General features: G+C 54.3%; 1 protein-coding gene across 2 annotated transcripts in view; it reads left to right on the forward strand.

Annotated features, from left to right (window-relative positions):
* Window positions 1-802: 802 nt before the first annotated feature.
* Window positions 803-16099, forward strand: part of CREB3L1 (cAMP responsive element binding protein 3 like 1) — a gene marked incomplete at both ends in the record, with an annotated part of 33924 nt that continues 18627 nt past the window's right edge. For both annotated transcript variants that reach the window (XM_082845786.1, XM_082845787.1), the window contains one exon: window positions 803-904. In XM_082845786.1, coding sequence (XP_082701912.1) covers window positions 803-904 — 102 coding nt within the window. The remainder of the gene's footprint in view (window positions 905-16099) is intronic.

A 16099-nucleotide genomic window follows, 5' to 3' on the forward strand; every position in this document is an offset into this window, starting at 1 on the left:
AGAGATGGAATTCCCTGACTTTGGATTTGGTTCAGGCCCTAGCATAAGCCTGGAAGAATAGAAATAACTCAGCTCCCTCGTGAGCTTATGGGAGTGTGGTTGGCAAAGCCTTAAGATGCTGAGGTTCAAGGAACACAGTTATTGGCTCTAGGACAATTTTGCTTCAAGCCCCTATCTTTTCAGAGAAAAAAGATTGGCAAGACTAGCTCGCAGCTGTCTCTTTAAAAGAGGAGGGACGATTCCTCAGGCCGCTCCTTCTCCTCATTAATATGAAATTATCGTGAATATTGATGTGGAGGAGTGGCGCCTCAGCCAGCTGGGCTAACCAGCCAAGGGGTTCCCGGTTTCACAGAGAGGAAAAGTGACAGAAGCCGTGCAGAGGGAGACGCAGAGAGAGCGGAGCGCCCGGCAGTCACCCAGTCTCGGGGGAGCGCTCAGCTCCCCCGCCCCCGGCTCCCACCCAGTCCGGGGGGCTCCTCAAGCCCTCAGCCCCACTCCCGGGCTCCCCATGGAAGCCAGCTGTGCCCCCGGAGGAGCGGGAGGAGGAGGAGTCGGCTAAATGCCCGCGGTGCGCCCGGGGCCCCTGAGCCCAGCCAGCTCTGCGCCGCTGCCCTAAGGCCTCCGCGCCCCCCGCGCCCCCTACCCGGGGCCGCGCAGCCTCTGCCCGCCCCTCCCCCGGGGCTCTGCCCGGGACCTGCCCCCCGCCCGCTTGCCAGCGCTCGGGCCGGAGCTCTGGGCCGGGCGCGCCGCCGCCCTGGAGTGAGGGAAGCCCAGCCGAAGGGGGTCTCCGGAGCCTGCCGCGATGGACGCCGTCTTGGAGCCCTTCCCGGCCGACAGGCTGTTCCCCGGATCCAGCTTCCTGGACTTGGGGGATCTGAACGAGTCTGATTTCCTCAACAATGCGGTAAGATGAAGAGTCTGTGTTTTCCTTCCACCACTCCTTACTCCTCTTCGCGGTGCACCTGGGGCCCCCTGAAGGACTGGACTACACAGCACTGGGCAGAAGTGGGGGAGGGGGCTCGGTGCAGGGTCCCCTTGAGAGACACGTGCTTAGAGCTCTGAGATTTGGTGACTAGATCCCTCGACACCTCCCTAGACCCCGAACCTGGAGCCTCTGAGCTTGCGCCCGTGCACGGTCCTGCTGGAGGCTCCGTCCATGGATACATTGGCCTCGGCCTTCTAGGGGAGGGGAACGTCGAGGCGTCGGGGCCATCGGATCCACTGATACGACCTCAAGAAACACCAATTCTGCCCCCCCCCCCAAGTCTTCTAATCGTCCTCCACCCACCCTGGGGTTCCGGGACCAGACTGGGTGCAAATTGGCGGCGCCCTTTCCTGCGCCCCCTTTAAGACCTCGGTGGCTCTGCGTCTGGTTCTCCGCTGGGGGGCGCACAGGGGAGTGTTCGAGGGCCAGAGACCAGACGCCCGTTGGGGGGCCAGAGGCCGACCCGGGTTTTGAGCCAGACCCGGAAATATGGGGTGCTGCCCTGGCCTCCCCAGGAAGTCAGGCCAGAGATCCCCCAGGGAGGGACCTCAACTGGTCAGGGCAGCACAGGGTGATCGCTCAGAAGGAGGGAGGTCTTTCTCTAGGTCTGTTTCTCTGTCCCTTATGTCTCCCTGACTGTCTCTCTCTCTCTGTGGCTTCGTGACTGTCTCTGTCTCCGGGCTTGTCCTTCTCTTTCTCTTCCCCTCCCTCCCTAAGGAAACGTGGCTTCTTTCTTCTTCCCTCCCTCCCTCTCTCAGGCTCAGCCCTAAGGCCCTGGGGGGCGGGGGGATGGGCTCGGTAATGGGAGAAAATCTTTGGGTTCAGAAGGGCCTGCCGGGTTGAAATGTGGGCTGCTTGGGGGATCTGGGGGGATTCCCCCACCCCATGCAGTGACCTGCCAGTCTCTCCCTCTTCCCCTCCTCCCCCCCAGCACACACACACACACACACACACCCAGTGATCATCTCAAGGGTCTCTATTTGCTGGCCTCTAACTCCTGGGACTAAGATAAACCTGGCAGACAAGAGCCAAATGCACTGAGACTTAAAGAACTGGGCATCTTGGACTTCCACCTAAACTGTTCCAGGCTGCTGGTGGGGAACAAGTCCAGGGACAGGAACCTGAGTCAGGGAGGCATGGGGTGAGAGGTCTCCCGGTCCTCCATTAGGCAGTAGATCCAGGTCACCCTGCTCTCTAGGAAGGCCCCTGGTTCCAGCCAGAGAGAGCACACTTCTGCAGACAAGCTGAGGGGAAGAGGGGAGAGGGCTTGAACCAGCAGTGGGGAGACCTGGGTTCTAGTCCTGCCTCTGCTTCTGCCTCTCCCTGTGAGCCTGGGCCATGCAACCAGCTTTCCTCCCTGGTCCTGTTTCCGTGTCTGTAAAATGGGAAGAGGTTGGATCATTCTTTCTAAGGATGGTCCGGCACAGATCCTAGGAATGAAGTAGCAGGGATCTGGGGTTCCATACGCCCCTCCTGGAGTTGGTAACAGGTACTGGTCAGAGGGAGGGAGTTTGCTGCAGCGCGTACCTTTATGGGCAGAGCCCCCCTGTGAGGTTCCCTCAGCCCTCAGCAGCTCTGAGTTGGACTTTCTTCTGAATGAACTCTGCCGCCTACAGCCTCTTCCTGCTGCTCCATTCAGCCTTGCATCCCCAGCTGCTCATCTGGGCCTTGGTCCAGCACAGGAAAGGAGGCATGATCATGATCAGACAGTGGTATCCAGTACTGGGCCTGGGGAGGGAAAGCCCTGCTGGGAAAGCTCCTTATCTCAGGCCTAAGCAAGGCCAGGTGAGGCAGGGGGAGAGGAAAGAATTTCTAAGAGGAAAGAAAACTCCTGGGCTGGGAATCAGGAAATTTGGTTCTAGCTGTGCTTCTGCCACCAGCCAGCTGGGCAGTTCAAACAAGTGACTTTTATTCCTGAGGGCCTTGGATTCCTCATCTGAAAAATGGAGATACAGAAGTTTCCCCTTAGTGTTATTATAGAGATTTAGTGAGAAAATTAATCAAAGATTAATGCAGGACGATGCCTGCCAGGTAAGTTTCCAGAGTTAACATGCTCTGGAGACTAGATCGGGTAGTAGTAAAGAATACTCTGGTAGGAGTTGCTTTGTGACCCTGAGCAGGTCACCTTCCTTCTCTGGCGCCTCCATCGTTTAGATGTCTAAGGTCCCTCCCAGCTGGGACCCCATACCAACCCCAGCCCCAACTCCCTCTTCATCCTGCATGAGGACAGGAAAGTGTTTCCAGGGTTAAAGATGGAAAGGGGTGAAGTTTGTGTGCTTCTCAGTCTGGAAAATGGAGGGTAGGTTATTCACTATCCTTCTTAAAAATCCAGATAAAAGCCATAAAGTCACGGTGGAAACCGTGTGTGCTCTATTACTCTGTACAAAAGGCAAAAATCAAAAAGGATGCTTACCCTGAACACAACCGTGTAAGAAATATGCAATCGCTTGGACAGAGACAGGAGAATGAGTTGCATACTTTGCATAAGCCATGTGTGCTTAGAGGTGGCCAGGGGTGCTGTATTTTTCCTTCTGTGAGAATACCTTCATCCTATTGCAATCTTGTCTATGTGATTCTCAGAGACATCCCTCGGAAGGAGCTGCCCTTCCTGCCAGATGAGGGTGCTTCTCCTCCCATCCCCTCCCCACTCTCCCACAGTTCCTGACGTGGCCTCCCTAGAGCCGTCTTCCCTTGGACCCTGTGACCCCTCAGCCCCTGGGCAGGTATGAGAGAGGGCCTGGCGCTCAGAGAACTGGGATAAAGGACCAGAGGGAGAACAGGTCATGTCTCCAGAGAGAGACACTAGGTCCGTCCTCCGGCTCAGGGGAAAGGATGACTCTGGTTTCTTTAGAGGGAAATGGTTTGGATCCCAGAGAAGCCCCATCTGGGAGGGTGTGGGGAGGAGGAGAAGGAGGAAGAGGAGTTCTGTTGTCTCAGAGGGGCACAGCAGGAAGCTGCAAGGATGTTTGCCCAGCACACTCATTCACCTCCCAGCAGCTGGTGAGGCCAGGTGTGGGAATGACAAGGACCAGGGGCCAGCCCAGGGGAAGGGGGGTGGTGAGGGCTAAACCTGATCACTGCTCCCCAGGCCCCCAGCCTGGCTTCTCCTGAGCTGAGTAGGGAAGCAGAGAACCACTACCATTACTATTTCCACCACCCCAGCCTTTGGGGGATTTAGGGAGATTAGAGAAGTATGTGCATTTGGGTGTTCCTATGTCTGTGTGTGGGCCTTTAACAGCCCTTAAAAGGGGAGGGGTGCGAGCGCATGTGCCTGTGTTTCTCTTTAAATTCTCACCAACAGGAAAGAGGACCCAAGGGCCGAGGCACTCTGGTCTCCAGGTAGAATCCACTACAAAAGAATTAATAGAGAAAAACTAATGGAGGAGCCCAAATCTCAGCGCTCCCCTTCAGGAAGGGAGATCGCCCCGGACACCTCCTTCTCCTCTAAAACACTAAGTTTGTTTTGGGCAGCTTTTTATTTTGTTTTTGCTTCCCCCACTAGGATGTGAGCTCCTTGAGGGCAGGCGTTTAACTGTCTTGTTCACTGCTGTATCCCCAGTGCCCAGTACAGTGCTTGGCACAGAGGAGGCTTCAACCAACTGTTGCTGAATGAATCCTTTTTCCCTAACCCTCAGGCCAGCCCCACATTTTTTAAGGAAGAGGAAAAAGGATGCTCTCTACTCCCAGCCATCAGGGTACTGCGGCCCACACTGTCTCTGAAATTCAGGAAGGTTTCCAATGAGTTATCATTGCCTTGAGTCATCCCTACCCTTGGCACAGACCCCCACAACCCCTGGTGTAGGATAGTCTACAGCTGACAGATGCACAGCAGATTTGAACTTGTGGCTTAGGCTTCACCCTGAGCACTAGTTGGCTCTAGGGCTTCCATCTTCCCCAGTTTCCCCTTGTCCAGTTTGCGGGGACTCCTGGATCCACACTCACCCAGCTTAAAACTAAGTCTTTTCTAGTCCTGCCGCGGGGCCTTTGCACATGCTATCCCTGACATCTAGAATGCTTTCCAGTTCTCTCCATCTCATCTTACTCAGTTCAAAGGAAGCCTCGTTAGAGAAGCCTCCCCAACCACCTCAAGTGGGACCCCTTATTGTTTTGTTTCAGTCCGTTGTTGTTGTAGTTGTTGTTGTTTTGGCCGTGCCGCACAGCATGTGGGATCTCAGTTCCCTGACCAGGGATCAAACCCTATGCCCTCTGCAGTGGAAGCACGGAGCCTTAACCACTGGACCGCCAGGGAAGTCCCTGTTTCAGTCCTTTGATTTCTTCGTAGCTCGTATCTCAATTTGCTGTTATTTTATCAGCTTATTATCCACTTCCTCTGTGAGAAAGCAAGTTCCCTAAGAACAGAGGCCATGTCAGTTGTGTTCATTGCCATAAACCTAGCACAGTACTGTGACACAAAATAGGCGTTTAGTATAGTAAAACTCAACCATAAAACAATAAGCTGAGTCCAAAATTTTCAATCATACAAAATGTGGAGTTATGTTATTGTAGGATCAATGAAAAGTGGTATTTTTCAGTTGGTCTGTACTATCACAAAAAGCACAAAAGTAAAGATTGTGAAACCTTAGTGCATATGCAGCAAACCAAGCTGAGGAAGTTCCAGAGGAGCATGAGGCAGTCACTTCTTTACCAGCCCCACAAAGATAAGAGCTTTTCCCACCTTTATTTGAGATGGGTCCCAGACATAGGACAGAAGCCAAGTTTTGGTCACATTATAGTGTACTTTGCTCTATTTCAAGGGTCTACTGTATTTGTAGAGAAAATGACTTCAGACTCCCTTATAGGCAGTCCCTATAAGGGAAGGGGAGACTGTTTTTTAAAAGACAGGCCTGAGTGTTCAAGAACTGTACTGATAATTCCAGAAGGGGCCCTGGATTCTCAGGTTCTGGCCTAGCCAGCCCTGAGGGTGATGCAGACTCGGTCCCAGAAAAATGCTGCCTGTGTCCCCATCTGCTGTGAAGTCCCTCCGGCTTCCCTGGACCAGCTGGGAATTCGCTTGGTTATTTTTCAATACATACATCCGTCCTTTAACAACTGGGAACTAAAGGAGCGCCAGTGTTGGTCACTGTGCAGAATGACCTCCAGCCACTCACAGCCAAATGAGAGAGACAGAGAGGGAAGCAGACAGAGTAGCACCGCAGGGTGCCATGATGCAGCAGAGCATGATGGGAGCCCAAAGAGGAGCCTCCAGCCAGGCTGGAGATCATGGAAGGTTCTCAGAGGAGGTGACCTCCCCACCCTCCCTCTCCAATATCACCATCCCTATAGGCAAAGGAGTTATTGGAAGGTATTTCGGCAGGGAGGACTGGGGCCGTGTCCCTTTTACTGAGCCTGTTATATAAGCATCACTGGCCCCTGTGCAGATGAGAAAACTGACACTTACAGAGGAGGGGACATCTAAATGCTGTTCTCGGGACAGGGTCCCATGGAGTCAAGGAAGAGAAATCACCATCTTCTCTCCCGCTCTTGTTCTGGTTTGGACTTTGCCCTCCAGGGCAGGAACGTTTGGGATCTCAGATATCAGAGGGGCTCCGCCGTCACGCTCACTCACTCCCATCCTTAGGGCACCATGGATGCCTAGAGCTTTAAGGGCAGAGCCAGCACGTTGCCTGGCCTGTCAGAGGAGAGACCACACATCCCATCCCCTGCCCTCTCCTCATCCTCACTCTAGGATGCCACTCCCTGGCCCACCTGGGAACTTGGACCTTTGCTCTCTGCAGTTTCCAGGACTCCCCAGGAGGGTCTGTTTCTGTCTGGCCTGGCCGCTGTGCCAGGACAGGGGAGGACGAAGGCCAGCCCCACTTTGTGTCTTCCCTTCCCCATACGATGTGCCTCCTGCAAGTCCTGGTACCAAAGCCCTCTCAGAGCATCCCTCTGTGGGACCTGGCTTGCTCTTGAACCTCCCTCAAGAAACCAGCTCCAGATGCTGGAGAACAGGCTGTTCTTCTGGAAGTCTCAGCGCTCCAGGGGGCAGGATGGAGGAAGAAGATTTGGGTGGAGTTAAGTCAAGACCATGAGCATTGCTCTGGCTGGAACACGAAGTAACCCGCTTCAGCAGGCAGAGCAAATGGTAGAACTGGGGAGCAGGACTGGGCAGAAGGTAGGCATGAGGATGTCTGGTTCTGGGGAAGCTGGGAGGGGCAAGAAACAGCCCAGAACTCTGACCATCAGAGAAAATAGATCAAGGGTGATTTCCTTGGAATGTCAAAATCCTGATCCTTATGAACTGGACATACCACATCATGAGCGAGGCCAACTTGACAGCTGGAGGAATATTGGGCTTCTCTGCTGCCGGGCTGAAGGTGCCTCTTCTCCCAACTCTCCCGGGACAGAGCCCTCACTGCAGCTTCCTTGGCCCTTGGCCCAGGAGCCATTTCACCCATCACAGAGAGGCTGACACATCTGGGCTGGGCTGTGTGGTCTGACAGAACAGCTGGACAGCAGCAGCTGTCCCCCTCTTCTTCTTCCAAAAGAATAACAAAAATGAAAGCAGCAGTGGAGTAAGGCAGGCTCTTCAGGCCCTCACGGAGAGCCAGGAGGCAGTTTGAAAGCAGCAATTGAGGGGACTTGCTGGGGAGGCAGACAGGCCCAAGCCTTTTCCCATGTGTTCCCTGCTGCCTAGAATGTTCTCACCTCTCCTCACCTCATCTCCCTAACTCTCTGTGTGACCTTGGGCAAATCACTTCCCCTTGGTTTCCTCATTGCTGAACTAGACTGAGAGTTCTTTGAGGGCAGGGAGTGTCAGGCAATTGTTTTTATCTATTCACTAGTTATAGCTATAGTGACTGGGTGCTCAGGAAATGTTTATTTATTGAATAGATGGAAGGAAGGAATGAGAAGCGGTGATGGATGGATGAACGAGTGGGTGGATGGGTAATGGGAGAAAGGACACTCCCACACTTCAGCTTTGATGGTACTTTTCTTTTTTTAGGTGGATTTTATTTATCAAGTAGCGACTCTTAACCTAAATCCTACATCTACCTTTCACTCTATCGTGATGGCCTTTTCTTTTTTCTTTTTTTTTAATTTTTATTGTAGTTGATTTACAATGTTGTGCTAGTTTCAGGTGTACAACAAAGTGAATCAGTCATATATATATATATATATATATATATATAATCTCCATTCTTTTTCAGATTCTTTTCCCATATAGGTTATTACAGAATATTGAGTAGAGTTCCCTGTGCTATACAGTATGTCCTTGTTAGTTATCTGTTTTATATATAGTAGTGTGTATATGTTAATCCCAATCTCCTAATTATGGTGGCCTTTTCTATTATGAAATATATCATGCACATAAGAGAGTATATATAATGCATGTATATGAATTACAAAGTGTAATAAAATGGATACCTGGGTACTCACTACCCAGCTAAAGAAATCGACCCAGCTCTCAATATCCTGGGCTCTCAAAGTTGCATGAGCTTGGGGAAAAGTTGAGCTGTAGGACTCTAAATCCATTCCACTCTGGGCAGATTCTGAACAGAAATTCTCCTGAGACCTGGTGTCTATTCCCAGACCCCACCTGACCAGACAGCAAGTCCACAGGTCAGAAGGCAGATACCCCGACAAGCGCTGGGGAGCCAAGCCATACCTGAGGTGGTGTGGGGTGACCATTAGTGGTTGGTTTTAGCCCTGCCCAGACCTGGGAGCAAATCCTGGCTCTCATCATTTGTCATCTGTGTGAGCTTGGACAGGTGCCTTAACCTCTCTGAGCTTATTTTCCTCATCCATTAAGTAAGGATGACTGTAGCACACAGGGTTCTTACAAGGACTCAGTTAGACAACTCTTGCAAAGAGCCTAGCACAGTGCATGGCACAGGGCAAGCCCTCTATAAACAGTAGTTGTTGCTGCTGTTTTCATTCTGATTGTTGCTGTCCCTGCCCAAAAGGACGGTCCTCAGCATTGGACTGCCCTTGGAGGAATGTCCCATCTTCATCCCTTTGTTGACCCCTAACCATAGGGATTTTATTTGCCTACTTGTTGGACCTCTCTGGAGCTGAAAGGCTGTTTTCTTTGGGTAAAGGCAAAAGACCCCAGGCCTCTTCTCAGGGCTATGTCTTTCTGGGCATCAGGAGAGGGATGGCCAGGGATGAGCAAATCTGGGGCCCCATGTGAGGACCCAGTGCCTGGAATGGGGGACCATATTTTGTATCTGGCCCTAGGTGCTGGGATGGGACAGCAGGAAATCGATCATTATTCCTTCAACATCCAGTGTTGTCATGTGTGCTTAAGAGCACAAGCTCTGCAATCAGAGCTTGGGTTCAAATCCTGGCTCAGCCACTTGCTAACTGAATAAACTAGGTAAGCTACTTAACTCCTCTGTGCCTCAGTTTCCTTAACCATTCAATGGCAGTACTAATAGTACCTACCCGATCTTCTGAAACTTAAATCAGGTACTGCATGGAAGGAACTAGAACAGTGCCTGGCATATAAATATTAGCTATTATTGTTATTAGGTAGACTGTATGCCAGTCCCTGTGTGAAGCCCTGCAGAGGGTTCGAGGATGAAATCCATCCTATATCCTACCCTCAAGGTGGTTAAAGTTTAGAAGGAGAGATGGGTCCCATTGTGGATAATTAGAGTTCAAGGCGTCATATTAACCAGTGGCTGATGAATGCTACAGTGGTATAAGATGGAGAGGACTCCTCCAGCTGGGTGATCAAGGAAGGCTTCCTGGCGGAAGCAGCACTGAGTTGGGCCTTAAAGGCTGATAGGAGTTAGAATGAGGAGATAAAAGGCAAAGGCCTTCCAGGCCCAGGGAATGGTACCAGCAAAGGCCCTGCAGCCATGGAGCTTACAGCAGGTTTAAGGAGCTGGGAGCAGTCATCCAATGAGGCTGGAGGGAAAGGAAAGATGAGGGGTTCCAGCTATAGTGGCAAGTTGAGATCAATTTGTGACAAACCTTGAATGCTGTGCTTAGGAGCTGAGAGTTTTTTCAGCAGGCAGAAGGGAGCCAGTGATAGTTCTCAATGATAGTTCTGAGCTGGACAGGGCAGTGGTCCCAGCTCCCCTGAACCGCGTCAGTGCTAGGAGGTCTAGAGTCCATTAGGGCATCCCAGCTGTCAGCCTGTCTGGATGATCACGGCCTCTCCCCCAAGACAGCATTGTGGGCTCCTCTCTGTGCCCAGAGCAGGCCGAGGCAGCAACTGACCCCAGGTCCCTTCTCTCCTCTGATTTCTACCCCCTGCCCTGATGTCACTCTCACACTGGCCAGGAGCACCAGTTCCCTTCTGGCTCTCTCATCCCCAGCACTTGGGGCCAGGCTGGCCTGGGGAGGCCCAAGGCAACTCCACCCTTGCGGAGACACAAGCTGTCCCTCTTTGGGGCTGAGAGCTCCAGTCTGAACCATGTCGTGTCTCCTGGCCCAACCCCAAGACCCTAATGGGGTTCCCTCACACTCTCAGGACCCTCCAGTATCAGGCAAAGCACGTCCCCATTGATCCCAGCGGCCTAGAAGGATCTGAGCCCTCCTTCTGAGCCCAGCCCAGCTTGGCACCTCCTCTCCTTGGCCCTCACACCCATCAACTGGGACAAGATACCCAAAGCCCCTTTCATCATCCTCCCGGAGAAGAGGCCCAACCCTGCCCTCTACCACCCCAAAGCCTTCACCCCTTTCTCTCCCAGGGCTGCAAACCAGTTCCACATTTGCGATCTGGCAGGCACTATCTGCTCAGAACTTTCCCCTCCCAGTTAGCTCAGGCTTCCATCTCCCCGCCCCCGCACCCTTCATAGTCAGACCAGGGGGTCTGCAGAAGGGGAAGGGCTCTTGCCTCTGGTGACCCCTTCAGAGGTCTGAGAGGCAGCTGGACTGTGGCAAGGAACCAGAGGGACAGTGGACGCGAGGCTCTCCCAGGGAGAGATGAAAGAGGAAGGGTAGGAGGCGGGGCAGAGGCAGAACTTGAGCAAGCATATGAGGGGATGAGGGCTTGGGGGTGGCGAGGGAAGGAGTGAGGTGGTTCCCAGCTCAGCACATTCCTGAGACATCTGGACGTGCTGGAAGGGCCCCAGCTGGCCTGCATGGCTGTGGCTCCAGCTTCTCTGCTCTGTGATGTCAGGACCCAGCATTTCCCCCTCCTCTCATAGTCCTGCTGGCCTGGGGTCCACCTTGGGGCTGAGGTGGACCCTCAGCCTGGGGTCTCCTCCCTGGACCTCTCACCTCCAGTAAGCAAGAAGCCCCTAGGGCAGTGGAGGAAATGCCTGAGTCAGAGGAGGGCCCGGGCCTGATGCAGGAGGCAGCCATGGAAGACCCAGGGGTTTGCCCATGCGACTGACTCAAGGAGATTCCTCCTTTGGGCTGGTGCCTGCCCCCTCCCTTCTCCTTGGAAGGGAGATGGAGACAGAGGAAAGACTCTGGGAATGGCTGCTTACCTTGAGCTGTGTGATCCTGGGCAAGTCCATTCCTTCCCTTGGCTCTCAGTTTTCCTCTCTGTAATAATAATGATAATAATAATAATAATAATAGCTACATTTGAAAAGAGCCTTCTATGTGTCTTGCATTGTACAAAGCACTTTACAAATGTTGTCTCATTTAACCCTCACAGCAACCTCACAGGTGGCGTAGATATAAGTACCCCTATTTCATAGCTGAGACAGAGGCTCAGAAAGGTTAAGTAACTTGCCCAAGGCTACACAGTAGGCAGCAGAGCCAGGATTAGAACTGGATCTGTCTGCCTCTCTTGCTTATAACCATTGAACTACATTGCTTCTACAAGTAAACGGGGATGGACCTAATGATGCCAGAATTCCTTTCAGCTCTAAAATTGTAATGATTTCTTTTGGCTATCGTGGGGCTCTTCAAGAAGGGCAGGGGCAGGCATTAGTCACACACTGGGTGGGGGAAGGAGGGCAGAGTCAGATGGCTTTGAAGCATCAGATCGGTCAGGAATCTTTGGAGGTCCCCTCCTTGGAGCCCCAGGGAAGTCCAAACCCCAGGGGCTGGAGTCACAGCCTGATCCCCAGCCGAGCCCAGGGGTCCCACACCTTCCCTGAAGGAAGGGAGTAAATAAGGAGAGAGAATGCAACTTCTTCCAAAAATAAAACCTGAGGACAACTCAGACAGGCCCGGGACCGCTGAGGAAGCCAGAGGCCGAATGCTGAGTGCACAGAGGAGAGGGAAGAGGCCAAGGGAATTCCAGCCAGAGCCTGGTGGCAGGCTCCAGCCCAAGAGGGCCTTCCAGCTGGCCAGGGGCCGGAAGAGCAGCTCGGCCGGTTGGCCACTGGGCTCCGTTTATCCTCTGGGACCTGGCCTAACCCTGGGGACAGTTCCTCCAGAGCTGAGTTGGGGGCTGTGGTCCCCAGGTACCTGGTCTGGCTGGGGCTTAAGAGCAAAAAGGCCTTGGGAAAGAACAACCCAGAGAATGGGTGCAACGGGCCCCACCAGGGAGGAGCCGAGGGAAGGCGTCCAGGCGCATGGAAACTGCCTGGGGCAGAAGCAGGCTGGCAGCAGAGCGGAACTCAGGGCAGTCACTCCTGGAGGCTCAGCTGCAGAAGGAAAGGCCTCAGTCCATTTGCTCACTGGCATATTCCTTCATTCGCCCACTCAGTAACTCAGCAAAGAGCTGAGCACCTACCATGTGCTGGGACCAGTGCTAGGCTTTGGAGACACAGATGAGAATTGGACACAGCGAGACACAGAGGTGACATGGCTGGATCATTTCAAGCTATACTAAGGAAGTTGGAAACTAGCCTAAGGGCAGAGGAAGTCATTAGTGGATAGTGAGCAGGGGAGTCACAGGTCATATTTATGTTAGAAGATCCCAAGGTGGAGAATGTTCTGGAGACAGATCAGAGTTCAAGCCTTGCACCTACCTTCATAAATGGGTGGTCACACCACTAGTCAGGAAGCCCTTTGGGAGCAGGAACTGGGCTTTGTTCATCTCTGTATCCACAGGGTTGGGCACACAGTAGGTCCTCAGTAAACACTGAACAAATGGCACGAGTGATAAATAAGTGGATGGGACTAGATGCCCTTATTCTCCAGAGGCCCCCAGCGCCAGCCCTGGCACTTAGTCTCCAGTGTCCTGAGCTGTCCCACAGGGATCCTCCGGCTACTGCCTATAGACCAACATCTCCAGCAGCCAGACCCTGGGCTGCTGTGCCCTCAGTGGTGCCAGTCACAGCTAATCCCAGCCCTGGGCGGCGGCACTAGCGGCCATCGCTTCCTTCTGCCCAGACAGTACCTGGCACCCACCCCAAGGCTGTGCCACAGCACATGGGCCGCCCGGTCAGAAGATGCCAGGGGCTGGCTGGGAACTTGTAGGCCAGCTCTTCATTTTCCTGAGGGACCTGTGGTCTGGCCAGGGAAGGGCTACCACAGCGTCAGGAGGGGGAACTGGAGAGCCAGACTAACAGGGCTGGGGGCTGCAGAGACCGTGGACCCTGCTCTGCACAGCGGCAGCCTGTGGCGGGCACCAGCCTGCCCTTTCCTCTCCCACTTTTCTCCAGCACACAGGCACGGAAAAGCTCAGTTCCCATGGTACCTCTTCCTCCAGTCCCAGCCCTCACCGTCCCAGCCCCAGGCAAGCCTGGGACTCCCAAAGCTCCCTCGCTGGAGGTCACATGACTCAGGCATGTGGCTTGGCACAGTCAGCATTCAGCGCTGTGGTGTTGTGAGATGTTGTGTGTGTTTGTGTGAGAGTGTGCATGCCCACGTCTGTGACCGTGACTGTCTCGGGTAACTGCACGTATGTGTGTGTATGTGCGCACATGGGAGTCTGTGTCTGTCTGATCACAGCTGAGGAGTGTTTCCTTGTTGGGTCTGTGTCAGTGCCTGCCAGTGTCAGCCTATGTGAGCCCAGAGAGTGTGTGTGTGCATTAGTATCTGTGCCAGGCTGTATAGGGAACAGTCTGAATGTGTCTAAATGTGGGGATCTTATGTTGTGTGGTGTCAGGAAGATGGTGTTTCCCTGTGTAAGAAAGAACCTCACAGCCCACGTCTGTGTAGCATGTGCGCACATGCACGCGTGCGCACAAGCGCGCGCACACACACACACACACACACACACAGGGAAGCGTTTCTGCTTATTTGGACTTGGGCTCTGTGGTGAAGAGTTTGGTAGGGGGAAAATATGAAACCTCAGCAGCCGCCTTCCCCGGGCCTGTGGGGAATGGGGGATGAGAGTGAGGTTGGAGGCTGGAACAATGTGCTTCCCTTCACCCCTGTGCCCTGCCAGGAAGGCTCAGGGAGGGGCTGGCTCCAGGGATGAGGAAAACTGGCTCTGTCCCTTCACAGTCCCCAGAGATGCCAGAGCAGAGGAAAAGAGGCCACTTTCTGACGACTAGTCCACTCCACCCTACGCCTGCCACCCCTGCCTCAGTAGGAACACAGACTCTGTTGGGGAATGGATGGGGCAACAGGCCTAGAGAGGAGACACCACCTGCCCCTGCCCAGGTCTCACAGCACAGATGGATCTTGAACAGGGGCCTCCTGAGTCTGAGTCTAGGGCCTTCTTTCCTTCCTAGGACAGCCTTCCAGTCTAGCTCTGGGAAGATGCCTGGATCTCCCCCTATCCCCAAATGACTGGATGGTGATGCTTCAGGACTAGGAGGACCACTGGGTACCCAGGGGCCCACCTCCCTTCCCCAAGCCCCTCCCCGCTCTCTCTTGACCCTGCCCCCCACCCCTCACCGCCACACACAGGGCACAACAGTGACTCAGACTGGTTGCCCTTCAGCTAGAAATGGGGGCAATTTTCTAGTGACCACGAGGCAAGTAACCGTCCCGGAATGTATGGGTCAGTGGAGGAGGTGGGGGGGGCGGCTAACCTGCGGGGGAGGGGAAGGGGAAATGTGAGAGGACTCTCCTCCCATCGCTCCCCAGAGCTCACTCTCTCGGAAGGAATGTCCGGGCTCGGCATTCCCCCCACTCCTTATCCCACAGCTCAGCCTGGACCCACTCCGGCCTCCTCCCTCCTTCCCCCAAACACAGACTGAATCAGCCTGGACTGGGGGAGGGGGAGAAGCCCGGGATGGGGGTGCAGGCGCCGAGGGGTAGGGACCAGAGAGAAAGGGGCGCTCTCAGGCTGCGGCAGGTGGGGAAACCTCTTTCCCACACACACCCTCAGGTGACAGCCGCGTCCCCAGAGCTTTTCCTTCTCTCTGCATCGACCCCCAGGGAGGAATTAGAGGAGGGGAACTGAGAGGAGCCTCAGACGGCGCTATTACCGCCCTGGAGTGTCCCACCTCCCCCTACCTGGGACAGAGACTCCCGTTGCCCCATCAATGCGCCCAAGGTAGGATTATTCGAGGAGGGAAGGAAGTCGCTGAGCTGGAAGAGCCGCGAAGGAATTTAAGAATTGGGGCCTGGCCTCCCCTCTGTCTTCACTTCCTCGGGCTCCCGGTGCAGGGTCGAGGCCAGGCAGCTGGTAAGGGTCTTAGGGCACCACAGAACTGCCAGGCGCACCTGAAAGCTCAAAGGGGCCATTTCTGCCTCTGCCTCTGCCTCAGGTGCAGAAAGGGACACAAGACAAACACACTCTAACCTTGCGCAGCTCGCGCCTTCGTCGGAGGCCGCGAGCCCTCCCCCGCGCGAGCAGTGCCCTCGTCCCGCCCCCTCCCCGCGGCTCCAGCGGCGGGTGTCTCGCAGCCTCCTCCCATTGGCCACGACCTCCGCAGATCCGACCAATGAGCATGCTGGGTTCCGGCGCGGGGCGGACCCCCGCGCGCCGGCGTTAACCTCTCTTGGGCCACGTGGGGCCGACTGGACACTCTCCTTTAAACTTAAAGGGTCGGCGACTGAGACCCGGCTTCGGGAGGAGATGCTGCGGAGGGGGAGGGGTGCGCGGGGCTGAGAGCCCGAGAGCTCGGGACCTGTCCTCCAAGAGAGGGGAGCCGGCGCCGGCTGCGCGTGGCAGCCGGAAAGGAGCTTACATTGGCAAGACTGTTGGAAAAAGTCTTCAACAAGGAGGGAAACAAATCATAATATTTCCTTCTCTGGCTTCCCACCCCAGTTGCTTGGAAAGGCAACCCCGGTAGAACGCTCACCCCCAGTAGAACCCTATCCCCCTCAGAACGTTGACTCGCTGCCCCAATCGTTTTCCATCAGGTAGTCTGAAACCTGAACTTTTTGTGTGTGAACTGGAGAAAGAGCTGGGTG

The sequence above is a fragment of the Leucopleurus acutus genome, assembly GCF_964270905.1.
Source record: "Leucopleurus acutus genome assembly, chromosome: 8".
NCBI classification, from domain to species: Eukaryota; Metazoa; Chordata; class Mammalia; order Artiodactyla; family Delphinidae; genus Leucopleurus; species Leucopleurus acutus.